We start from the raw sequence: 27,755 nt of genomic DNA, 5'->3' as shown, positions 1-27,755 counted from the left end.
GCTCCCTTTTCCTCAAGGAAGGTCCAACTACCTTGTTTTTTTAGGTGACTTTAGGTCTTCTTTTTAGATGGACCGGGTCCCGTTATATATATTTAATGTGCCGTTCCGGTTCTTCAACGAAGCTCCCCGCTCTGGGGAACGCGGAAACGGTGGTGTTTATATATTCGAGTGGGCGGATCGTTCTGCATTGGCCTTCGTTGTTTCACGTAGCTAAGCCGAAGAAGAAGATGGTTCAGAACACCGACGAGCGTCAAGCCTTCTGCGGCACCTCGATCGGCCTCGCTTTCCTCACCACCAACACCGTCCTCTCCGCCTACCGAGCCCGGCATGACCCGTGGACCGTCGCATTCGTGCTCTTCGCCTACCTCGACCTCTTGGCCCTTTTCGGCTGCCTCCGGGCCTACGAGAAGCAGCGCGCGGAGCCTCTCGGCACGGTCGAGATGAACACGAGTCTAAAGGTTGCAATTTGGGTGCTCGCCAACGCTCTTAATGTGGCATTCGCTTACCGTGTCGCTCAGATGATGCCTCTGGCTTTGTACGCCGTCGTCTGGGGTATGTCTGGATTCACCCTTCTGGTTACCTTCTATGGGCTATTCCTGTGTCCTGAACCGGAGAACCTGAAGAACAATGACACCGAGGAGGTTCTTTTCTCGGAGTTTTCCCCTGAAACGAAGGTGTAGGCTTCCTTTCATTTGAAGGATCGCAAGTTCTATGATTCAAGCTTTAGCACTGTGGTTAGTCTCCGCCGAGCATTGGCCCGATCGTGGGCCAAAATGTAGTTAGGCTATGTTTTTTCAGCTTTAAGCTAAACTTGTACATCCTTGGATGGAAGCCCAACCTAAAACTAGCCTGACAGGCGTCAGGTCATCCCAGACCCATTTCCAGCTCTCTCTCTTTCTCTCTCTCTCTCTATATATATATGAATCATTGTTATTCCAAGGCAAAGATTCAATCAGTTGGCCAGCATCAAGGAACTATTGGTAGCGGCATGTGGTTAAATCGAAATAAGGAATATCAATTTTGATAATTTTGTTATCCAATTTTTCTTGAATTGGTCCATTCAACAATTCATTCAAAATATAATAATATGATAGAAGAATCAAATCCCATAATCCAACTTAGATATTTGCTAGGAACTATTGCTAAAATAGAAAATTTTATCTTGCTATTTAATGATTTCAATATTATCTTGTTAAAGAAATATTTGCTGCTTGATAATTACAAATAATTTTTTTAAATTATAGAGAAAGATAGTGTTACACTCAGGTGCAACCAAATCTATCTCTATAAAGAAAGACTTGGCTCCTCAGCCAAATCTCTCTCTCTCTCTCTACTTATGTACGTGCTAGAAGACAAAGTTCAAGGCTCTTAGTTGTATAAGAATTTTGGATCGACTGAACTTGTGAGGAAAGTAGGAAAAAAAAAACGCAAGGATGGTCGTCCTCCACGCGGTAACCAGTAATCAATGGAGCCCTCCTCGTGCCCCAAATAAGAAAATATTAGTCCGACTCTAATTAGAGTTTGAATGGACTTTCTTGTTGTAATAAGGCTTTGTATAATTAAAAAAAGGATTTTTTGCATGGATACCCTTCTAAATATCGAATTTTGCGTGAATACTCTTTCAAAATTGATATTTATCTGTATACCCTCGTAAAACTCTGTTATTGTATAAATATTCCTAATATAACGGTTGTTCTAACGGTGTTAAAAAAACATATTTATATTAATTAAAATAAAAATAAAAATTTAAAATGATATTATTACCCTTACTCGTCCATCCCCACAGCTGGTTTGAGTTGGAAAGAAGGTGGCTTGTCTAAGGACCATAAATGATGCTAAGTAGGTGGCTTTAACAGCACTGATCGAGTTGGTGGCAATGGAAACAGAAAAAGAGAAACAAAATCAGGATAAAGGCTGCACAAAGCCACCTAAAATCCAGCAAAATCTCAGAGAAATGAGTTTGCTTTGTGATAACAAGCAAGAGAGTCGCTTCTTTTTTTTGTGCGTGGGCGGTGGTACTATTGGTCGTTTTAAAGTGAATTTATGGTGGGTTTTCAAGGCAGACAGGAAGGAGATATGGGTTTCTTAGGAGCTTGTTAGCTTGCTCCCATGGCCTTATTATTCTCTAAAGGGATGGGAAATGCCAGCCAATGAGGAAGGAGAGCAGGGAGAAAGGAGGAAGGAGATCGCGAGCGAGCTGCATCGCGTTCTCGGGCCGACCTCGCTCCCCATGGCCTGCGGGATATTGATCTCGCTCCCCATGGCTCTCGCCATCGCGATCCCAATACGCCGGGGGGGGGGGGGGGGGGGGGGGGGTGCGGGCGGAAGCTGGGCGCCGTCCGGGAGGCGGTGGGTGGGTGTGGGAAGCCGGGCGCCGCGGTAGTGCAGGGTCGGGGCGGGGGGGAAGCCAGGCGTCGGGGGGGGGGGGGGGGGGGGGGTGGGAGAAAGGTGAGGCTAATAACGCCATTTCAAATTTTAATTTTAATTAATATAAATATGATTTTTTTAACATCATTAGAACAACCGTTATATTAAGGATATTTATACAATAACAGAGTTTTACGAAGGTATACATGCAAATATCAATTTTGGAAGGGTATTCATGCAAAATTCTATATTTAGAAGGATATCCATGTAAAAAATCCTTAAAAAAATATATCTAGATTTAGAATTTCAATACAATTTATGATGCCTTTCAAGCGTTCTTTGTCTTTCTAATCACTGTCATGCTTTAGCATCCAACATCCAATTGGAACCATTTTTTCCCCGTAGTTATTCCATCGAAAATGTGCATCATTATGTCCCCTTTTATATTTGGGGCTTTGCACAAAAAGCTCATTTCACTTTTTGTTTAGGAGATACTTAGCTCTAATTTTTTTTTGAAATATTTATATGCGTGTAATATATGTGTGTGTGCATGCGCGTGTGTATATGTATATTTCTAATGAGGATGTTTAATATGGAATACATATATGTTTGTTGAACTTACAATATATAGTTACCATATAGAGTATACCGACCGGAAAAATGCATCCAAAATTTTTCCAAACTAGTTCATTATTATTGAGGGCTGATAAAATCTCAAATATGCAAAAAGATAAGCAATTTTTGCTTTTTTTCTGCAACCCCATTGTTGATGTTGGACATAGTCAAGTTTCACTCAAGATTAGGTTCATGAGCAACCAGAATAACCATTATAATCCACAACCTCCTTGTGATTAATAGCCTTCCATCCCTTCATCAAATTTATTTACTAGCACAAGACTAGTGCAATTAAATAACCAATTAGCATTATTCATTCGAATTATAGCAATATATTGTTTCCTGGATTACACATCTCATCTAATGATATGTAGCATTAAGAATTCCAAAGAGGTTCATCCACCTATGTTTCTCCTCCTATATATCCATTTTTTTCATTCTTACATGGTATTCTTCATCCCATATTCACTTGTGCTTGTTGGCTAGTTTTAATGGCTAGAGAAAGATATATCAATCTCAAACCCATGGCATAACTTTAGAAGTTGAAGTACATGGTGCTTGTGTTTAAACCAATTAGTGGTTCAACTAGAGTTTGCGGCTCTTAATCATAAAATTGAAGATTCAAATCCTTTAAATCAGAGTCCCCTTGATATTATTTTTATTCTCGAAAGAAAAGAATAAAATAGAGCGGCAACATGTATAATGAAGCCTTTTTAATTTTTTCTAATTATTTATAAAAGTTCTTAGAGCTTTCGAAATCAAGATGTAGTACTTTTGAAAAAAAAGAGTAAAATTGAATATGGAAAGTAACAAGAAATTTTTGAAAACGCTACCTTTTGGCATATCAACAACATGTAAAGAAACAAAAACACAGATAACATCAAGGCCAAACAGGATCCTAATAAGCCTTTCAGATTTTGTATGAATACGAGGGACCTTATCTGATGCAACAGGAAACTTTCCTCGGCATAAAAGGCAAGCTCTTCTCTCCATTCTATAAGATGAAATGGGATATTTTTTTTCATTTATTTTTGGAGCTAGTTATATCAGAATAATTATGATGGAGCTAAGCCATATAGCTTCTCATTTGTTATAGTTTCGACCTTTTATAGCAAACAGAGGCTGAAAAACAGGAATCACCGTCTTGACCAAAAGGCGCTCAAGCCGTTGCTATTAGCGCATCCGACAGAAGCATTGAGATTTGCTTGTTCAGAGATGCGCCAAAGTATATATATGAAAGTGGATTGCAAGGGTCAATCTGGTTCTCTCGTTCACATTTTAGAAAGATTATTTTTAATACCTGAGAAAAGAAAAGGGTTTAAGCTATATAAAAGCTTCTAACTTAGATAAAAACAATAATATCTTCTAGTTGCGTCTGCTTATAAGATAGCGCCCGGAGGGAGGGGGTAGGAGTAAAGCATCCCGAGGTTGGTGCATCTCGTTGGGTGTGGAGAAGCATTGGGAACCCCTTTTTTTTCCCAAGAAAACTTTCTAGAGCCAAGCCATTCTCCGACTCTTATTTTATTAAAAAACATCTTTTTTTCAACAAAAATGTGATTAAATTTTATAATTTTTTGATTATTTCTACTTGCAAGTTTCTCCTCTCCACGTCTACTCTTAAAAAGAGCACTATTCTAGAACAGAAGCGAGACAGACAATTTTAGGCATGTCTATCAGGTTGGGCGGGCTACAAACTCCCTACGGTGCAAATTCAGGTGCCAAGCAGAGAAGTAGGCATAGATAAGAGCTGAAATCAACATTCTTCTATACTTATCACTTAAACATAGGGTTTAGATTGTTTCTTTCATGCGATAGAATGATTCGAAGCATCAACCATTAGATCGCATATTGGCTGTTTTGAGAGCTGTGCAGGTAGGTTGTAGGAAGAACTTGGACTGCTTTGAGATTTGTGCAAAATGCAATCCAATGGTTTATGTTGCGAAAGAATGCGACATCGATTGGGCTTGATCACCAAATAGTTTATTGGAATGGGTTTGGCCTCTACATAACATGCGAGGTTTGGCCCTGGAACTCATACTGTAGAAATCACCACTTATCCTAAAAACTTAAGCTTTTAGGACAAGTGGTGATTTCAACATGGTATCAGAGCAGAGGTCCTGAGTTCGAACTCTGTCTCCGCACTCTTTAATCCCATTATAAAAAATTTCACATGTTGGGCTCGCCCATTAAAGAAAAGTCCGGCCCACATGGGAGGGGGAGTGTAAGAAAATATAAAATATATAAATAATCTACTCTCATCTAACAACTTAAGTTTCACATTAGGCGCTTAAACCAGTGGGTGACTTTCCTCTCTTTAAGACAACCTATTTTTAAATAAAAGATTTAATCTATCATCTTTGAGACAAATAAAAAGTCTAATGATTATCAAGTCATATAAAATTAGATTGATAATCTTACAGCCACTAGCCTCTCTCTCTCTCTCTCTCATCCGTCTCTTCTCTCTCTCTGATGTACACATAAAGTAAGTCGAGAACATAGATTGCTTCATGTTTTAGTGTACTTGCAGGAACTGCTTATTTAATGAATATTCTACTTGTCTGGGCTTGACACATTGGGCCCTTAGTTGAGAAAGATGCCAGTAGAAGGGACAAGGGAGAGGGACGTCAAGAAAAGATTCTCTAATCACAGAATAACGTCACATACCGCTGCATGCATTAACAGGTACCTTTGGATTGCTGATAAGATATGTATTTTTTTTTAAGCAATATGACACCAGTTGGATCCACTTAAAATAATATTTTAGTATCTTTTCCAAACCCTACTTGTCTCTCTGCATGTAATGTAGAAGTTTTTTTTTTTTTTTTTTGGTCAAATGTAATGTAGAAGTTTTGGAGTCCAGCAAGCGATACTGGGTTTTTTTTTTCACTTCAGTTCTAACATGATGAGAAGGATTTACAGGATAAACATGATGAGAAAAATGGCATTTAGAGGTGGAACCATCTGTAATATGAGAATTTCAACATCTATCTGATATATGCTATTCAAATATACGCAGTCTACTTTAGATCTTAATTTAAATAGGCCGAGAAAAGAAGTTTATGTTTCAAAACTATAAATATATGTTTTAATTGTATAAGTAATAAAAAAATATTCGGCTGAGAAATGACAAGCATTGTATAGCGCATTCAATTTTAGTATCAACAAAATGAAAGAAAACATATCGACAAAGAAATGCAAATCAACTATTTTATATTGATATATAAAAAGAAAGATGCTACGCCATATCTTCTATAAAACCTTTTATCTTAATGACGGTAAGTTCTTATTGGGACATGCCAACTTATCCAAATCTATTTGAAATAAATGGAGTTGGATGAATAATATTTTTCGTAATTAGGTCAGCTTTGAGTCAGTTGTAACCAATCCAATCATGAGTACGCCATACTTGGGTTCAATTCATAGAGTTTATATACCACAGTTGGGACAAATCTTTAAAACCTAATTCTAAACTTTTGGACATCGTGATTATAAAGCAGTAGGTCGATCTTTTGCCAAGGTTGCTTCAAGTAAATAACAAAGCCAGGCAACTAATAGTTAAAAAAGAAAACCAACTCACAATTGAGTTATTAAGAAACACGCATTTTTTTCCTCATTAATTTTATCCTCTTCTACTCTCTTATCGGCATCCAATTATAGCAGTCTATTTTTAGCCTTAGTTTTCTGTTTTCTCCATAAGATAGATGAATCTACAATTAAGTCTAGCACTCTAAAATTACGATATTTAAGTTGGTGAATTGGATATTAATCCACATTATTTTGAAAATATGATAATTGAGCACATTAATCTATATTTTTCTCAACCTGATTAATAAGTGGGATATGAATTGAAGAAAGCCATTATCTCACCTTATTGCGCAAGGTGACTTATCCGAAACCCGAAGTACAACAAGCATGCGATAAAAACGCGGCCGGCTACAGTGCTGAGGGCGAAGCGGATCCTTCTCGAGGAAGATGTGGCCATGGCGGTCGACTGGATATGCGGGGAGGGGCGGATGAGAGAAGAGTCTCCCCTTCTTTGCGACATCCATTCATTAGCGGAGGAGTGCAGCGCCTTCCAAATAAAACGAACAAGGGCTATAGACTGAGTTACTATCTATGCCGTCTAGTATTTTGGAGAGATTCTCTGAACATATTAGGGAGCGGCTATTTTTTTACTTACAATTTTGTTGGCCGCACCCCTCCTAAAGTTGGATTATCAGCCGTAAAAAAAATTGCGGCCGGCCATTGCACGTGTGCAGCATCACTAAGACACTTGTTTCCTCTTTCCCAGCAGCGCTGTCCTATCACATCCGTTTGCTCTTGTTCTTTTCTTTAAAAAAAATAAAAAAAAAAAACGACAAGCCCAATCTCGGACGTAACCAAAGAGGGCGGTGGAGCGAAATATTTTGTACCCGGAATCTTCCTGATTCAAGCCGTCCAGTTCCGTCAGACTTAATCATCACCGTTGAATTTTTGCGTCCCATATTGCGGGCCCCACGGACCGTTACTACGAGCCACGGCTCTCTCCTCTAAAACCCTCCTCGCTTCCTCGGGAGCGGACCGAAAAGCTCTTCGGGAGCGGACCGAAAAGCTCTTCAGCTGGCTTTCTTTCTTCTGCTCCACCCAAATCCAATTTAGGGTTTTGGTTCTTCCCCGATCCGCGAGAATTCGACGGGCGGCCGGCGGCGACCTATCAAGGATCTCGATCTCTCTTGCGGCAGCCACCCGTTCCTCCGACGCTGATCAGGATGCAGAGATCCGGATAGATATAAGATTCGTAGTGATTTATACCTTCCTTGAGATCGGTGCTCTTCGTCTTCTTTCTTAGGTTTTCGATTCTTTTTTGCTTTTTCCTTTCTAATTGAGTTCAAGCAATGTACCAAATCCTTGACAGGGATAAAATTCTTGTGCTTTTGTTCCCGTGGTGCTTGGATGGATGATAGGGTGGCTCCGCAGAGGCGATTGCAAGATCTTGAGGGCTTCGATGGCGTCGAAACAGGTAGGCAACAAGAACTCGTCCTCTAAGATGTTAATTTGCGCTTGGGTTTTGTTTCTGTCTTGATGATTCTGTCAAATCACTAATTTTCAGATCGTCGATTTTTCAGTATGGAGATTGTTTTGGCGTTTTCTGTTATCTATATTGATTATTGATCGCGATGTTACAAAAACTAAACAGAAAATTAAATTAAATTAAGCTATTAGATGGAAGGAACAAAGAAATGGTTTGGGATGATTTTGCATTAGGTACGTTCCCAGGCTCCTGGCAGTTGTAAATCTCACCCCCTCGAACGAGACGGTGTCCCCGTTGTCCCAAGAAACAGATTGTTGATAGGATTTAGAAAAGTAGAAAAAAGAACTTTCTGGTTGCGATTTTTTTTTTCCCCTTCTGATACTCTCCCTTTCCAACTCCCTGGCGGATCTGGAAATTATACTAGCGTTAAAAATGTCTAACGGGATATAAAAATAAAGAATAAAAATTTGATACATTTTTAAAAAAGTTAAAATTAGTTTTGAAGTAAGTGGGTTTTAACAGTATCGCAGTCCTAGGATGAAGATTCTCTTTGTGCAGTGAGTAATTCTTAGTTTTCTTGTTGGTACTGTGAGTAATTCTTAGTTTTTTGAAGAAGGTCTTCAATTTGTTCCGAGATAGATTGGACATGTTATCCATTAAAGGAGTTGATGTGTTTTTGCTTATATAATGTTATTTAGTGTCAGCTCTCACCCATAGCTATTTAGATTTTACCATGCACTGAATCCTTTTCTTTCATGGATGTGCAAAAATTGAATGACATTGTTTGGTTGTGAAACACATGATGTTTTACATGTCAGTGTTCCTGTTCCATTATCTTCACTTAGTCACAGGAAAGGCAGCAAAGAAACTGTCCCCTGCTATATCAATTAAAGCAAGATAGAGACGAGATGTTTCGTTTCATCCCTGCTCTTATTTTATCCTCTGTTACTTTTGTTTATTTGCATTAACAAGTTTTATCTACCACCTTTTTGCTTTAAAATAGAGAGCAATTTATTTATAGATTTTCTTTTATTTGTGATCAAAATGATTTTCCATTCAAAATTGTCGATCTATATTGAATGGAATGAGCAAACCATTCCATCGCTAATAAGATTGCTGCTCTTTATCATCATAATCCAGCAATACACTCAGGATGTGTAATTAGACAAAGTCTCTTGTAAACATCCTTTCAAGAGTAATTCAAGGAATTAAGCTCTGCTTCTGCATTTCCTCCTGATTAGTGGGAAGAGGATTATGCCTATGGTATTAGGCTCATTGTGCTGCATCTGCCTATGGAGAAGACTTTCTCCATGAAAACCGGTTGAATTTTTTAAGGAAACATGCCATCGAGAATGAGTGACTGAGGGCATGTTCTTAGGTATTTTGTGATAGAAGACCTACTGATGTGTGGAAAAAGGTTGTTGATGAACAAATGGTCAAGGGATTTTGCTGGCATCATTGGTCATGTACAAAGAAGTCTCCATCTGCATAAATTTTCATATGTCTACATATGCTTGTTGTGCCTCTTTGATGATGGCTTTCACCTTCGAGTATAGCAAGAAATCTTAGGAGGCTTGCTGCTTTCTATTCTTTTGGGGAATATTCTCTCGTTAAGGTAAGTTTGAGAGCCCCTATTGGATTTATTGGATTTAGTGTCTCTCTTCTTGTGAAACAACTCCCCCAAAGTACATAGCTTTCTTTCACATAGAACTATTATGAGTACTAGTGGAGAATGAACTAAAGTCCTAGCATTTAATTCGTATTTTTCCCGAAAGCAAGGTTTGTAGCTACTAAATGGGTCCATAAAAGTCCAACTGTTGATAATGTTGCAGACTTCGATATTCATAGCTGTCTGTTTAAGAGACTAATAATGTTGATAAGGTCACTGCTGTTAGCAAGTAATTTGTGTTAAAGAAGACTTATTGAAACAAGCTCATCTATTAGCCTAGTCAACAAGCATGTGAAAGGCTTGGGGATTATTGGAATGCTTAACAGTCACGTGATTTTTAGAAGTTTCGACTGCAGATGACACTGTCAATTTTGACCTGGAATTTGAGGCTAATGTATATATAAATGCACGCATGCAGTGGATTTCTGATTTTGTGTATAATTAGAGAGATAGAGAGAAGGGGGGTTGGGGAATGGAGGGAGGGAAGTTTGGATATATATATATATATATATATATATATATATATATATATATATATAGAGAGAGAGAGAGAGAGAGAGAGAGAGAGAGAGAGAGAGAGATTGTACATGATGGTACATTAATGGGTCTGCAAAGTCTGAGCTTGAGAAACGCAACTGCATTTGAAGGCCATGTAGGCATAAGTCTTATGGTTCATGTAGCTTAAGGAATGACCTTTAAATTCATTTTGAGGATGTATATGCTGAAAATATTTTCTTCTAGAACTCGTGTATGAATAATTGGTTCCTGAGTTGACCAATTAGAACTTGTATTCGAGTCCCTTTTTTTTTGTGAAGTGCTATATGAAGGTTGAGGTGGATTGGTTGCTTGATTTCATACTCTGTGGTTTATGGCTTGCTATGCAGTCTGGGTTGGCTAGTGTTGGTGTTGGTGGTCCTATTGTAGACCACTCTAGCCATGCTAGGTAGGTTTGGACGGGACTTTGGAGTAAGATCAGCTGCATCCAACACTCGGTCATAACTTTCAGAGGCCATAACTTTCTATGCCGTGTCCATTTTTAGTGTGTCAGGCGCTAAACTTAGCTGTTGACGAGTACTATGAGGGTGAGACCACCTCAAGGGGTTTGTTGCATACAATTGATGTAGGTCTATGTCTCTATAACAACGTTTGGGGCTCAAAACAGATTAGTCATAGTAAAAATTTTCTTTTCAAAGAAGAGTTTGGTCGGGCGTATCTTCAATCTAGGAGGAAGATCAAGTAGTGAAATTTTGAAGATTGAGTTGACATTTACAATGAGATAGAATTAAGTTCTGATTATTACCTATGCTAGCAGTATTTAGAGTCCCCCCTACTTTCTCTTGTTGAAGATGTTAACTTGATATGCTTTAGGTCCAAGAGGCAATAAATAATAGGTCATAATGTTGAATGATCAAATCAATATTCTTAGACAATAAATAATAGGTCTTGATAGGTGTATGCAACTCTATGCTTTTCATTAAGGTTTCACAAAATGAACATGCTCATTAAGATACATTTTGCTCTTGTTTTAATATATGGTTTTAGTAGATTAACTGATTAAATTACCCAATTCAGTTATCCATATGTAAGCAGTGCATATAATAAGGGAGTGTGTAGAGTGTCGACAATCATGGTTAATGCTACTTCATAATTCTTCAACAACCTAAATCATGGAAATGCTACTTCATAATTTCTTCAAGTATGAGGATATGGTAATGTCCAAATGGAGAGATTTATGGTCTTCATGAAGTTGGAAGAATTCATGTGGCCACTGGGCCACTATATCCATGTCTCTTTCCACAAAAGACCATTTTAAGATACATGCTTAGGCTTGGGCCTTCTTTGAAATCATGATCACTAGGTCTCTTTCTAGTAAACTTCTCTAGTGGTAGTGTTTGGGGATTTAATATGTTTTCTAGAATACACGTTATCCTCGGAATCTCAGTTCTCATGCTCTATGGCTGACATAAACTTCATAAAAATTTTATTTTATTTTTAATTAAAATAAATATAGTTTTTATTAACGGTGTTAGAAGAAAAGTAATATTAAGGGGCATTTGTGCAAAAACAGTGTTTTATGAGGATACAGAAATAAATATAAATTTAAGAGGGTATTTACGCAATTTTGAATTTTTAGAAGGGTATTCATGCAAAAAACCCTAAAAAAAACATGCAGCAAGTCATTTAAATTCATCTGAATTTGCAAATGGTTTATCAAGAATCAGAAGTTACCGGAATTACTTGATTTTGTATTGGGTGTTACACAGAATCATAAAAGGAACATGAAAACAATCATAAAAGGGACTAAGTAGGTCTTGATAGATGCATGCAACTCTATGCTTTTCATTAAGGTTTCACAAAATGAACATACTCATTAAGATACATTTTGCTCTGCTACTTGGAAATCAGAAAGAAAAAAAATACACGATATGTAATTTTCTCCAGGAACACATCACAAGTGATTTGTTTCATAGAGCTTGAGCTGATCAAATTCTGAGATGTTTTAGTGACAGTTTCATCAATTTTCATACCTCTAATAGGCTTGTTGTGTGCCATTTCAATGATGGCTGTCACCTTTGCGTATGGCAAGAGATCTGAAGATGCTTACTGCTTTCTATTCTTTTGGGGAATGTTCTTCTTTTAAGTTAAGTTTGAGATATCCTATTGGATTTGGGTTTAGGAGGAGAAAGTTATGCATCATAGTGTTTCTTTTCTTGTGAACTATTAGGAAGCTAGTTGATAAGGTTGAAACAACTCCCCCAAAGTACAAAGCTTTTTATTTTCATATAGAACTATTATGAGTAATAATGGAGAATGGACTGAAGTCCTAGCATTAAGTTCATTCTTTTCTTGAAAGCAAGGCTGGTAGCTACTAAATAGATCCATAAAAGTCCGACTGTTGATAATGTTGCAGACTTTGATAGTCATATCTGTCTGTTTAAGAAACTAATGGTGCTGAGATAAGGTCATTGCTGTTAGCAAGAAATTTGAGTTAGAAAGGAGACTTATTGAAACAAGCTCATCTATTATTCCAGTCAACAAGCATGTGAAAGTTTTAGGGATTATTGGAATGCTTAACAATTGTGTGATTTTTTAGAAGTTTTGACTGCAGATGACACCGTCAATTTTGACCTGGAATTTGAGGCTAATGCAGATATAAATGCATGCATTCAATTTCTGTTTTTGTGTATAATTAGATAGATAGAGAGAAGGGGGTTGGGGAGTGGTGGGAGGGAAGGGGGGAGAGAGATAGATAGAGAGAGATAGAGAGATCGTACATGATGGTACATTAATGGGACTACAAAGTATAAGCTCTAGAAACCAAGCCGAGTTTGAAGGCCGTGTTGGCATGTCATGTAGTTGATGTTGCCTAAGGAATTATTTTTTATTCATTCTAAGGATGTATCTGCTGAAAAGATAGTCGGCGGAACCGTCCCAAACTGCTTTATTCGGAGGGTACCGAGCCGTACCGGCAGCAGACCAAAACGATTCCGGCAACCAAAATGAGAAACCGACGATGGAGGAAGAGGAGAAGGAAAGAGAGAAAAACAAAGAGAGCAGGGAGGGAGGGAGAGAAAGAGAAAGAAAGAGGAGGAGTTTGTCGACTTCACTTAAAAATAGCGAAAATAAAAGGGGGGCCCCTCTGGGACCCCCGTTTCGAATGAAATAGGGGACCAGAGGCAGAGCCCTTCCTTCGCCCCTCCACACGGCTCGTCGACCCTCGGCCGACCTCCGCCACCCTCCTCTCTCCCTCCCTCTCTCTCCCTTCTCTCTCTTTTTCTCTCTCCCACTCTCCCTCTTCTCCGCCCCCTCAACTATGTCGGTACAGGCCTAGCACAGAACAGCACAAGGCCGTATTGACCCGTGTGGCCGGGCAACCGGTCCGGGCTCCGGTTTCGGCACAACAGTCCTTGGCTAAAAATATTTTCTTCTAGAACTCACGCATGAATAATGGATTCTTGAGTTGACTAATTAGAATTTGCAATTTTTTCTTTTTTTGTGAAGTGCTATATGAAGGTTGAGTTGGATTGGTTGCTTGATTTCATACTCATGGTTTCCGAAGGAAATCGTTCTGGTTGAATTCTCACCATGACGTAATCTTCCTACATTCAACTCTTTATAACATTTGTGCAAATCAGCAAGGAATTTATATTTTAAGTTATTAGAGTGAATACGTTTGCTGATTTTCTGATGCAATGAATGCAGGTGTGATACAAATGATTGTGCAGACTTAAAGACTCTATGTTGATGAGACATGAAAATTAGGTCTATGGGCTGCCTAGATTTATAACCATTCACCACTTTGAAGGGACTTATGCCTAAGAACCTATTGACCGAACTATTATATGCAAACTCGGCTGTCGGTAACACAAAATCCCAGGTCCTAGCACGTTTATCTTGCAGACATTTTAACAAGTTTCTAAGGCTATGGTTGACAACTTCAGTCTGGCTGTCGGTTTGAGCATGATAGGCAGAAGAAAATTTTAGTTTGGTGCCTATCATGTGCCAAAGAATTTTTCTAAAGTAGCTCACGAATGTAACATCCCTTTCAGATATAATAAATTTTGGAAGGTCAGGAGGTCTAACAACTTCATTGAAATAAAGTTTGGCAATTCTAGAAGCGTCAGAAGTCTTAGAACAGAGGAAAAAGTGAGCCATATTGGAAAAAACGGTCCACAATCACAAAAATGGAATTGTGCTTGATAGAGGTACGAGAAAGTCCTAACACGAAGTCCATACTGACATCTTGCCATGGATATTCGAGACGAATCCGAATCTGGTAATACCCGCTCTTCAGATCAATCTTGGAAAAAATCGTGGCATCAGACATAAAATCTAAGAGGTCGTCCAGCCTAGGAATGGAAAAACGATAACCGTGATTTTATTGATGGCACGGCTATCAACACACATCCTCCAAGAACCATCTTTCTTGGGGGTGAGAAGTGCGGGTACAACATAGGGGCTCAGACTCTCACGAATATACCCTCATGTAAGGAGTTCATCAACTTGACGTTTCAGTTCAAAATGCTCGTTTAGGTTGAGCCTATGATGGGGAAGATTTGGTAAGGATGCTTCAGGAACGAGATCAATTACATGTTGGATATCATGCATCGGAGGAAGTGTGTCCGAAAGATCCTTAGAGAAAAGAAAATGAAACTTCTTAGAGAAAACAGAATGAAACTCCTCCAACAAGAAAACTGCTGTCGGTGGATGCTTAGGGTTCGGCTCCATATTGATGCTCTAGCCACAAGGGCAAACATAGGTGATTGGCTTTCAATATCTTTCATTACCTCTTTCGGAGTAAAGATGTGAAGTGATTCATCTTTTCGTAGAGTGGCACTCTTCTTTTCAGGGGCGGGCTCTTTAGGAGGCAATGAATTCAGTATAATTTTTCGATCCTGGAACATAAAGCTACACGAATTCGAACATCCATGAAGTGTGACGTCCATATCGTATAGGCAAAGTCTCCCTAGAATGACTTGACCTACGTCCATCGGAATGCAGTCACACTAGATTTCGTTTTTATAAGATAGAAATTGAATCGAGACGAAGCATCTTTCCAACACCGAAATGGATGTCTTATCTACCCAAGCTACCTTATATGGGTTGGGATGAGGGATAGATTTCAGGCCGAGGCGGAAAATAACTCTGGAAGCAATGGCGTTGATGCAACTCCTGCTATCAAATAGGATTTTGCATGTTTTACCATTGATCTTAATGAGTGTGTAAAACAGGAAGGCCCTACGCCAATCTTGTTCGGTCTTAGTATGAGCTAGAGTATACCTAACCACATGAAGCCTAGGATTTTGGTTATGCGGATCAGTGAGCTCATTTTGGGGTTCAGCTTGGATAAACTCTAACCCGATTTGTTCGTCTTCAAAGTCTTCTACAAAATCCTCGATGTTTGGTTCGTAGACTTCTTCGACACATTCATTCTCTTGGGTCCCAACTTCGAGTTCAGTCATTAGATAGGTCTTGATATTACATTGGGATGCTATATGGCCAAATTTTTGGCATCTGAAACATTGGGTTTGGCTTCTAGAAGGAGGGTTGGGATCTAGTATGTCTTTTCCTTTATCATTTGAAGAGTTTTGGACAGGCATCGGGGATGTCCTAGTCGGTGCTTGGCTAGGGCCGGGCTGGTTAGAAGGATTAGAAAGCGGTCTGGGTTGCGGGAGATAATTTTAATTAGGCCGGGCTCTTGGGGCCATGGGTCGAGGGTCGGTACGCCTCACTACAGGGACCTGTAAGAAACTATCCACATCTTGAGTCAACTGGTATGCTTGGCCAAGGGTTGTAATCTTTCGGAGGATTAGTTCTTTCTAAATCTTCTCGCGGAGTCTTGTCCGAAACCTAGAGAGAGTAACAGTCTCCTCTTCGATTACACCGCACCTCATATGAAACTCCTCAAATCGTGCAATGTAATCAACAACGGTTGATGTCCCTTGAGTTAGTTTCTGCCACCTATCCATAAGGCGTTGTCGGTAAGAGAATGGCAGATACTTCTCATTCAGCTTTTTCTTCATATCCTCCCATGTGGTGATACGAGGAAGCCTTTGGGTCCTACGTATATGTTCAACATTATGCCAGTACCAGTGAGCTTGCCCAATAAGCTTCATTTTGGCAAATCGTACTTTTATATTGCCAGTCATTTCGTACCACTCAAAATAATTATCCATGGCTGCTCTCCAATCAAGATACACGCTTGGCTCTAATTGACCAGCAAAGGTGGGGGCATCTACTCTTACGGTACGCAGTAGCCGTTCGTCAAGATTGCGCTGGTAATCAGGAGGATGTTGGTTCCTAGGAAGATGGGAAAGACCTACAGGTGGTGCGGCCAAACTGAACTCAGGATAGGCTGCGATTGGGGTTGGCGGTTCAGGAGTCCTAATGTGTCGCACTAGTGCACGGACCTCTCGCTTGAATTCTTCATGGTCAGCTTGAAAGGCAGCGAACCGTTTTATGAGATCTTGTAGAGCCTCGAAATCCATGGTAGCTCAAGGGGTTTTAGGTTGAATGAAGTGGTACTCCTTACCGCTACGGGTTGGCATGCAATGACAACACTAGTTGATAATGTGAAATGCAATGTTACCATGGTCTGCCATACCGGTACGGTCCGGCCTGGGATCGGTACCGGATCAGCGTGAAATCCGATACCGGTAATTTATTGTTGAAGAACCGGTACGGGACCGATACGCCACTGGTACGGGACCGGTTCGGACCGGAACGCCACCGGTTCGGACCGGTACGGGACCGGTTTCGTACCGGTCCGGGACGCCACCGGTACCGGTACGACGGACCTTGAATGTTACTAATGAGCTCTAACTGACTAAATGTAATGCAAAACAACCTACTAATGCAACCTACTATGAATTCGGAAATCAGCAAATTTTCACAAAAGTAACTTAAAATTAAATGTTACCGATTTGTACTTCGGTTACTTCGGAATTAAAGTATAAAATTAATCACTATAAGAAGTTAGGTTGCAAGTATGTTTTACGGTAGTTCTAATCCTAAAGCAACCCGATCGACAGATGTTGAAAAATACCCTGTCGCTAGGGTATGCTAATTTAATATCTAGATTTAAATGGTGAATAGGATGGGTTTGGTAGTAGATGTTCTAGGTTTTGAAGTTTGACAGTAAAGTAAATTTTCAAAATGGGGCCATCATGTAGAGAATTAGAACACAATTAGATAAGGAAGCCCAAAAGAAGGAAGAACCTATTACCTGTTGTAGATGCAGTCAACCGGAAGCTTCCGTTGTAGAGTCTCGAGCGCAAAGAGGATGACGGGCGCAGTGCAGAGAGCTAGCTGGAGATGTGGATCTGGACTTGCAGCAAAAGGAGCTCTTGGGCTCCTGGAATGGACTGAAGAATGTGCTGGATCGGGCCTGAGACAGGGCCAACGAAGGAGGGGGCTGGTGTGGTGTGCGTTGGCGGGCCCAAAAGGCCTGATGGGCCTACAGGTTGTTTGGGTCCTCGAGGAGGGGTGGGGTGAAAACGGGCTCGAGTCTAATGACAGAGGTGGCCCGTGAAAGAAAATGGAGGTGTGAAGTGGGTGGGGTTCGGGAGAAGAGGATTTAGAGAGGCGTTGGAAGGAGATGGGGGAGAGGGGGGGTTGGTCGGCTGGGTGGCCTGGGGTTGGCCGGTGTCATAAGGTGGGGGAGGGGATGAAGGGGTGGAGCTCGGCGGCGGCGAGGAACCGAGCAGCAGTGGCTCGGTGCGGCAGCTGGGAAGCGGTGACGGTGGGGGAGGCCGAGGTGGCGGTTCTCGGTGGAGCAGGCGGAGGATGGAGGAGGCGGCGCAGCTCGGCGGTGGAGCTCGTCGGGGCTCGACGGCGGTTGGCTTCGGTCGACTGCGGGAAGGAGACGGCTGAAGGAGGTGAAGCACGGCGGCGGCGGCGGTGGCGAAGCGGAGACGGCGCGACGGGGAGGGAGCTCGGCGGCACGGCAGAGGCGGCGGAGGAGTAGGGCAGTCACGGGGAGGGAGACAAACAGGTACTTTTTTTCCTTTTTTTTCTTTTATTTTTTTTGACCCTTTATGGGTTTAGATTTTCGGACGCAACCCGCTCCGATATCTGTACAGCCCGCACGTGCAACTCACGTGCACTGCTCTTTTTTTTTGGATCCGGGTTACCGGATCGTGGGCTAACCGGTGGGGGACTCTTACCCGTTGAGCAGAACGTCTTCAACCTCTCGACGACTTGGGAGGGCGGGTCGTTCCTCGCGGCGGTGGCTGCGGGGACGGGCTACGGCGGGGCTCTGCGGCGACAGGCGGCAGCTTGTCACGGACTCTGTTCGGTGGCGGCTTCTGGTGGCGAATCACCGACAGCGATCGGTGGCAAGGGCGGCCGTGGTTGAAGGGATTGGTGATGGCAACGGCGGGGTCGGACACGAACGGGGTGGCGGTGGCGGAGGATGGCAGACAAGGAGGCGTAGGTGGCGTGCGGAGCAACTGGCGGTGAGTGGTGGAGGTGGCGACCGCGAGTCTGGAGGCTAGTGGGAAGGATCCGGCGATGGAGATTTTTTTCTCTTGTTCTGGTTGTTGATGGGAACTGAGGGAGAGAAGAGAGAAAACAACTGGATCGTGACTTTGGCAACAGGGGCAAAGCCGACATGCTCTGATACCAAGTTGATGCAGCACCAGGACGGGAAAGGCTGTTGTGGCGATAGATCAGAGATAATAGGAGAGAGGGGAAGGAAGAAAGGGGAAGAAGAAGAGAGGAAGGGGGAAAGAAGAAGGAGAAGAAGGAAAGAAGAGGGGGGGAAGAGAAGGAGGGGGAAAAGAGAGAAGAGAGGTGACGTGGGGAAAGAAATTCTTATTCACTTCATTGAAACCTAATCATGATGAGAGTCCCCTATATATAGGGCCCAAATAAGAACAATTAACATAAAACCTTGCACAAAATAATTTTCAATAAAGCCCCAAAATAACACAAATAAAGCCCTACAACAATAAAAATGTAAACAAGCCCAAAAATAAAACACAAATAAGATCCAAAATAAGAATGGTGGACTAGATGGGCGGATGATCAGCTTTGATGTCCTCATCACAATCTCTCAAAATCCAATCCCGACTCTCCCTAGTATTCAAATCTCATTCCGATTCTGATTTCGATTCCAATTCCGGACACGTACCAAAAATGTCGAAAATATGGCCATTCCGATTCTCAATCATGAACCAAATGCGCCCTTAGTTGCTAGTGTCCATTAGTCTGAACATTGTTAGATGTATAGTGTTGTGCTACATTGCATCAAGATATGCTGGTCAACACGGACCCACATGGATCTACATGGTCCTTTTCGTCTGTATGAGCCCTCATACTTAACCAGATGGCATGATATCGTACCATATTGTGCCAGCCATATCACATAAGGATGCACCATATGGTTATTGAATTCTTTTATGAATCTATGCTTTAATCTTGATGTACATAATCAACAACAATGATGTTGATGTACATCTTGAGTTCACTTATCTCAGGAGACGTAACCTTCCCTCCTTTCCCCCTTGTGCGAACAATGTTGTTATATGATTCCTATCTTTCACAAACCTTTTCTATCTTTGATGAGGTTATAGCCACCAACCCAGCTTCAGCAATCAAATCAGCATCTTTCTCTCAATAAGATTGTGACTTTCCATTCAGTGGAAATGATTTAAGAAGTTTGCTGGAAGCAACATTAATTTAATGAAAATGATGTGGTTTCGTAGATGGTTAAGGTTTCTAGATGGATCAAAATATGTGGGAAATAAGATCTTCCTCATGCAAGATGAAAAGCTTAATGCAAGAATTTTATGGGGAAGGATGAGGATGAGTGGAGGCATTCCCCCACAAAATTGGGGTGCCTCTTGCCTTGAAGATTGGAACGGGTAGAGTTGCTGTTAACAAATAAAGGAGCTCATTCATGAGACTGCTGTTACCATGACTGGACTCGAGCAGCTGGAATCCTCCTTCAAGTGATTCCATGCTCCGGTTAAGATGCTGTTGTCAAAATGCCAAACATTTGTGGGAATTCAAAAATGTTGATTGCCAAGGACTGTTCCTCCTGACCATGGTATAGAAAGGTAACCTTGTTCCACTTAAAGGAGTCTCGGTTCAAGGCTTTGGCCATTTTGGGATGGTGGAAAGGACCCCCATGGATGATACCTCTTCATTGACATATATGGAGAGAGTTGGTTCACAAGGACAAGATTTCCCAAGGACTTAGAGGACTGTATATCAGATTTTCTGGAGCTCAAATGGATGTACAGAGTCCAAGTTTTGGGGATGAGCCCGATATGAACAGACCCTTTTTATGTCAGACTGGATCTGGAACACAATTTTTAACTAGGCTGGACCTTTTATTATTCTCTATATGAATCATCAATTATAATCTGTTTGGATAGGATGGTACAGATCTAAGGCTCTCACAGGGCAGACATACAATCACCAGCAGCTTATAAACCTATCTGTTGAACTGATATACCCCAACCAATTGTACTGTATGCTGGTTTTCTAGGTCAGTTGTTCGTTGAATCAGCAGCAAGATATCATACAGTTCAGAGTTGGTTTATCAATTGGACGGATATTGGAGATACTATTTTCTTAGAGAGTAGCTTACTCATTTAGCTATCCAACAAATGTTTCTCTACATTCTATCCTAGTCATCTACCAGCAGATAGCACCTATTGGATTAGTAATAAAGAGAAATGATCTTTGAATTGAGAATTGTAAGTCTACAACGTGTCATTCAATCCTAGCACCAGTTAGTAGGAGATGCTATTAGTAATTGCTCCTGCAGCAAAACAGAGCTGAGTTGTAAACTGCGCAAATAAAGAACTTTGATGCATTCCATCAGGCAAAAGTTCAGAGAAGCTTGTAAAAGGGGCATGCCGACTTCCAGGTCCATCAAGCGACCCGTTGGCGGTCGTGTTGGAAATTAGTTGTCCACGGGTTTAGGCTGCTGCTGCTAGGTGTTCCAGTCTGGCCCTTGTGCCAGGGCTATTAAAGATTTAATGTACGAGGCCTAATCCTCACCGGCTGTTTTCAATTTTGTCTTTCAGCCTATGAGAGTTGTATTAGGTGTCTATCAAAAATATAATAGAGGCTAAATTTGTGCGAATATGTAATGTTGGCCGTCTAAGCAATAGAATAGCTAGGGCGGGTTCCAAAGTTCATAAAATAAGCATCAATTTCTGTTCACCATCTTCTGTCTTCAGTAAATGGCTGGACGGCAGATGCATTTCTGATTTCAATCATATACAAAGGGATAGCGACATTAACATGCAAAATAGTTGAGTCGAGCTCACGATCGTCATTGTGTATATCTACACCACAAGATCAAAGAAAAATCAGAGTTTGGACGCGTAATATGTGTGGATGTAATACAGCTGCAAAGTTGCAAGATTTCTAATAAAACAATTGCTGCTTCGGCAAATGTGGGACGATCTTGTAAGAAGCGTTTGAGGATCAAGATGAAACGGATGAGATCAGCTATCAGCCCAGCAGGTAATGAGCTCCAATTGGTTCTGCTTCTCTGCCTTGTCTGACCTCGTCAACGATCTTGTCATTGTGCTCTGCATCAAGCTATAGGATTCTTGGTGCTGTTGTCGACACGGGAAGGTACCTAGTGGTTGGGCGGTTGGGAATTGATAGGGCATTTATGAGGTGAAAATCATGTTTCAACTAGAAGGTATTGAACTTTCTCAGCGGATTCTTGGAAAAATTTAGATGCTTGGAGTGCCCTAAGTCAGTAGTCGCCGTCAAAACTGGGAAAGAAGAATGGGTAGGTCCAGGATTTCTTATGTACTGCATGCATGTTTTCATTATGGGAAGCTGAAGCTCCTTAGAAGAACCAGGGGATTAACTTTGATGGAACCATCTTCTTGTAAGCTGATGAATCAAGCAGCAAATGTGGTTTATAGAAAATTATTGTCATGAGGAAATGGAAATTGTTGAATCAGCTTACCGTCCCCTATACTGATGCTTTAGCAGCACGGAAATACTTAAAGCATGTCTTTATGATTTGAATTTGATTTTGAAAGGAGATTCTTGGCAACCGTCCATGGATTATTTTGAAGTGAGATGTCATCGAAGAGGATGTCAAAATTTATGACTGCTGCCTTCCCATGCCGGACTCAAATTTGCAGGAGCCACAACAAAGCCTCTTAGACCCCTAGTTGATTTACTCTATGCAAGCAATATTGCCCCTCAATTCTTGGATATTTTTTTTCCCCTGTGAGAAATACGTGAGCAAAAAAACCACAACAGCCACAACAAAGGGCTGAAATCTGAGAGCTATCTGTTTCTTTACAAAGAAACAGATGATTATTTATTTATTTATTTTAACAGTAGTTTCGAGCTGTTTTACTACAATGGATGATTTATATATTTGTAGTGTGGATACATCCAAAGAAATTAAAATACTGCAAGTCTCAGGATGCCTTCATAACACAGTGGGATCAAAAGAAAAAAAGAAAAAAAGTTGCGTGGTAGAATGGTGATCCTGAAGGCTGGCTGCACGCTCACTTTGTTCAGACCTTCGAAGGGTTTGGGACGTCGATGGGGTTCGTCTTCTCTTTGTAAATGAAGAAGGCGTAGAAGCCCGCAGCAATCGTGAGCCCAGCCATGGCCCACACGACCACTGCAACGGGCAGTGGCATCATCGCTGCCACGCGGTACGAGAACATGGCGGTGAGGAGGGTTGAAAGCGACCAAACGGCCATTTTGAGAATCCCTCTACCGGGGGAGCCCTCGTGGGTGCTCTCGAAACGGCGGAGGCACCAGAAGAGCGATAGCAGATCAACGTAGGAGGTGACTACGAAGGCCACCCCCCAGGGATCGCTCCTCGATCTGTACAAGGCCGCGCCCGAGTTGAAGGTGAGGAAGGCCAGCGCCAGCGGCTGCAGCCATGAGAACCCGTCCGACTCCGGCTTGCCATGGCTTGCCACCGGACTCGCGGTGGGTCTCTGCCTGTTGGTTTCCAGGGCCGGCTTCAAATCCATGAGCCTCCTGGTTCCATACCAGGTGTGGGGCTCATATATATAGCCAAATGATAGTCAAGGCATCATCAGCTTTACAGGATTTTCCAGCGACATAAAATCCTTCTATTGAACCAAATAAATAGAAAAGCGTCCATAGGATCCCGAGGAAAAGGGTTAAACTAACGGACGTTAGGAGCGATAGCGGGTATCAATTTCAAAAATGGCTCCGGATCGGTCGCTCATCCGGCCCACCGGGTCAATTGGCCTTGGCCAGATGGGGCTTATGTTAAAATATCTTTTAAAATTTAAAAAACAATAAAACTAAAATATGCATAGTAATTGATGAAGTTTCTATTTTCTTCAGTGTTCTGCTATCCTTCAATTGCATCATATCTAAAAAAATAATCACCGACTTGCTTAATTTTTGAAAATTACAAAATAAATTATGTATCATGTAGCAAGGTAAGTGAAAATTGATATTTATAATATTATAAATAGTAAATTTTTGAAAATATCAGAAAAAACAAAATGAGTATACATACTTACAGGCGTACTCACACACATTTATATACACAAACTTCATTTTCTACCCCAAAAGAATTAGTTATTTTCGTTAAATAATTTATTGTGGAATGCGTATTTAAAACTACTTCACCAAAAGATAGAAAAAATAAAATAAATAATTCTAATAAGAAATAGCAAAAGTTGTAGTGGTCGAGAGATTTACTTTCTTTCCTTTTTTTGTCTACCATAGCTTAGAGGACCTCAGTTCACCTGGCTTTAGCTTGCTTGAATCACTTTTTTCTAAAAAATCAGTTGGTCGGTGGTTTTTGTCCGGTTTAATTGACAGTACTATTCCATTAGAAATCAAACCAGCTAAGAATCCAGTTGGTTCGCTTCAGGCTTGATGACTATGTATTGTAATCAAAGTTTTTGGGACATTGTTATTCTATGATAAAGGAAAATTTTAAATTGTTATTAATTATTGTAATGATTATAATGACCACCAGTTGTTCAAAAGTGTCCAAATTTGATTTTTATAAATCTAAATTAATAAGTGCTATAATAGTTTATTAATAAATTAATAACCGTTAAATTTGTAATTTAAATTGATTACAAATTGTTCGAAAGTTACTATTTTTTATAATGAGGGAACAATGGAATTGGTAATTGATGAATATTACTTTTCATGTAATGACTAATATTTTAAACAATTTGTAAAAACCAATAACAACAAAAGCAATGTTTTCTTATGTTTTAAATAAGTGCTTAATACCCTTCTCACGATCACGAAGGCTGGACAAGCACATTGGAGCAATAGAGACCGAAGCACGGCGGGTTTGCATAGTGGAGTTTATGTGGAGTCACAAAAGTGAGAAGCCCCGAAAGGTGGTGCACAGAAGAAATGCTTGGAGATATTTCTCATAGTTTGTGAACTGAAGTCCAACAAATTAAGACTCGTTTAGTTCGCGGAGAAAGGAGGAGGAAAAGTATGATCAACAAAAAAGTAATGAGATGTCTCTTGTTTGGTTGGAATTTTCAAAGGAGAGAGACGAAAAAGTTGTATTCCTATGAAAATATGATTCCCACATTTCATGGAAAAGTCTTTTCTATGAGTCCGAAATCACTCCATTGTTATTTTTTTTCAAAAAGGCCCTTTAGCAATAAAGAGGCATTAAAGACCTAATTTTATTAAGGGTATAATAGGAATTACACAACTTTTTCAAAAAAGTGGATGGTTAACCAAACATAAGCACTATGAAAATCTGTCACTTTTCCATGGTCCACCAAACATGCCAAAAATACTTTTTCAGTCATCCTCTTCTTAGAAATCTGCTTTCTAGGATTCATATTCCTAGGAGGAAAAATATTTTTCGCGAACCAAACGAGCCCTTGGAGTCTTATGAGCGTAGGCTTTGCTTCTAGTGGTAGCATGAGTAAAGTTGTGGTAACCAGATTTTATATGGCAAGAATCACACATTGACATGGCATGTTTGTGGCACTCTGGATTGGAGTGATTATTGGTTGGCCAGGTCCACCACCAAGCTAGTGGACTAGTCTAATTATGAAACAGCATGCACGAAGCTAAACAAAATGGAAAAGCATGTAATGTACATATGTTTATCTATGTTGATTCACGATTAGATTGGTCCCCAGCTTAGCTGGCGGCCCAATAATTAATATCTAAATTGGCACTCTAGGTTGGCAAGGAGCTGCAATGCGACTTCTAGTAAAAAGAAACTTGGCACTCCATGCTCACCACCTCCGCATCCCAGATTCCCCTCCCCTAGTTGAGTCCCTCAAGAGATTGTTGCCTCCACCTGTCTTCCTCTCCAAGCTCCTCGACGCCTTCCTTGCATCGAAGTTTGAGTTTGAGTTGCTCCTCATCAATCGCAAGCCTATCGTCTTATTAGCTCCCTAGACAATCTTGTTATTGGCCTCCTCAATCATGCCATCAAGTCTCTCGATCCATATATCGCTATCTTTCTCATCCTCCACCCTTACCACTAGCTATAGTCATCATGCCCTCATTGCTGCCTCTTCCCTCTTTGCCCTTTGCCTTCTCTCATTGATGCCCATCTTCGTTGTGCCCGTCCTCTGCTGGGTCGAGAGGACCAAGTTCTTTGGTTGATAGCAGGGCATCTCATGGGCAAATTATACCCTATACCGCATGCACCAATATGGCCATGGACTATGCCAGTCAACTCATTTTCTTTCTGAGGGCCAATCATCGAGACGGGCATATGATGAATGAGGCCCGCCAGAAGGAGACATGATGATTAACACAATACACGGCCGCACAATACACGCAATGTAAGATATAATTTCTCCATCTCATGGTCACTTTCTTGTACCCTGTTGGGGAATTGGTTAATAGGACAACGGGTCTTGGTCATGTTGGCCCAACTCACGGCCCACACAACCATTGGCCCAACAATGGGTGTCGGCGTCACATGGTTGCTTTCTTGCAATGTCACCGAAATTTCCGCTTACCATATTGGTGAAGACAAATTCACAACTTGGCTCTTCCACATCTTGTCCACTCATTGGAGATGACTGATATTTAGAGATTTAAATGCACTGCCTGCAACATATTCTTTCTTTTTTCAAAAAAAATATAGCTACATTGAAGAGCAGTTGGTGTTGAAATAAACTTTGTGATGGTGAAACTTTTGGAAAATGTTGGATATTTTAGTTTTTCTCGACGGAAACGATGCTGCTGCAAAGTCATTATATATTTAGGTGTAATATCAACAATAGATGTCGACATGACACCATCACACTTTCTCATTGTGAAGAAATATTATGGCTCGTAATCAAAAAAAATCGTTACGTTTGTAGGTATTATCCACATTTGATGAGGACAACTTTGCAATTCAATATCGTTCATGTTGAAGTATATTAAATTTTAAATCATGACATTTGTAGATATATCCACGAGCTGATATTAGATCAATTTATTTGAAGGTAAGATTTGTATAGTTTCATCAGTTCATTGCTATAAGCTCTAAAATGCCAAATTATGATTGCCATATGGCTTGTATGGTAATGGGGTTATAAATTGAATTATAAGGCTTTTGGACTTCTTTTTGGCTCATGAATAGTTTGTTGTAGAACTGTTGTACTTTCCATTATGTTCGGAGAATATTTTCTTTTGTAGCAATCATAACCTTTCATTTCACATTCATATATGTTTCTTGGAACTCTCACTAGTATTAGGTACTGTTTTCTTTCTCATTTCTTTCAGAGTTTGCCATCTCTAATAAAAGCAAACTTGCCAAAATTTATAAAAAGAAAATAAGAAACTCGTTGATAATAAAATACTTTTTAATCAAATAGAGAATGACATTAATCATGTTTTCTCCTTCACTGCATGCTCTAAATGCTAGTTCATGGCAATCACAAGGTCCATATCAATCGTCTTGGAACAATTCATGTAAGATTTCATATGTTTGACGTGTGTTTGGCAACCGAATTGGATTGTAGATGATGAATCAGGGTGTGCCTATGAACATAGAATTATAGATTGTTTCTTGAAGCTATTAGAATCTCCAACAACGGAAAGAAATATCGCCGGCATTAATTCTTGTGGTGCTTACGTTGCAGGCTTATACAGGCGTCATGGCTGTCATATTATTGTTATACTGTAATTGCATCAAAGTTATTCAAATAATAGCTGTTATCTATATCACTTTTTAAAAAATATATCAGATAATTATGCAAGTACGAATATTGTGGCCTCCATAGATCATTATAACGCTTAACAGCGACGATGTTTTTTTTTTTTTACACGATTCCTATCCAGGTGTAAGAGATTTGCATCTGAATAAGTTATCTTGATAAGATCTTCATCACTTTTTCTCCCTTATAAATAATAATATTAATCGTTCCATTTTGGTTCAAACGCTACGACCTCTTGCCCTTTGGAGCAGGAGGGTTGGTGGTTAGGTATAGAACGGAGTTCTTTCGCGCGCGGAGTTATTTGACGGAGGCGAGAGCGCTGACGCTAAAACGGAGTGGAAACAGAAGAGCTCTGTTACGGCGGCAGGGTAGAGGAGGAGGAGGAGGAGGAGGGGGAGAGAGAGAGAGAGAGAGAGAGAGAGAGAGGAAACTAGATCGTTCGAGCACTTCC

At 40.6% G+C, this 27,755-nt stretch overlaps 3 protein-coding genes across 3 annotated transcripts; 2 read left to right on the top strand and 1 right to left on the bottom strand.

Annotated features, from left to right (window-relative positions):
* Positions 1–113: 113 nt before the first annotated feature.
* Positions 114–1,040, top strand: LOC103700727. The gene has a single exon (XM_008782607.2). The coding sequence runs from the start codon at positions 228–230 to the stop codon at positions 678–680; it is 453 nt and encodes a 150-aa protein (XP_008780829.2). The 5' UTR covers positions 114–227; the 3' UTR covers positions 681–1,040.
* Positions 1,041–1,433: 393 nt separating this feature from the next.
* Positions 1,434–27,346, top strand: LOC113461004. Its single transcript, XM_039122628.1, has 4 exons — positions 1,434–1,458; positions 7,539–7,787; positions 7,877–7,981; positions 27,230–27,346. Exons 1-4 carry the CDS (start codon positions 1,434–1,436, stop codon positions 27,271–27,273), a joined length of 423 nt encoding a protein of 140 aa, XP_038978556.1. The 3' UTR covers positions 27,274–27,346.
* Positions 22,431–23,196, bottom strand: LOC120108917. Its single transcript, XM_039122629.1, has one exon. The coding sequence runs from the start codon at positions 23,141–23,143 to the stop codon at positions 22,673–22,675; it is 471 nt and encodes a 156-aa protein (XP_038978557.1). The 5' UTR covers positions 23,144–23,196; the 3' UTR covers positions 22,431–22,672.
* Positions 27,347–27,755: the final 409 nt, after the last annotated feature.

Source organism: Phoenix dactylifera, unplaced genomic scaffold, assembly GCF_009389715.1.
Source record: "Phoenix dactylifera cultivar Barhee BC4 unplaced genomic scaffold, palm_55x_up_171113_PBpolish2nd_filt_p 001638F, whole genome shotgun sequence".
Classification (NCBI taxonomy): Eukaryota; Viridiplantae; Streptophyta; class Magnoliopsida; order Arecales; family Arecaceae; genus Phoenix; species Phoenix dactylifera.
This window is presented reverse-complemented; position numbering and strand designations above follow the sequence as displayed.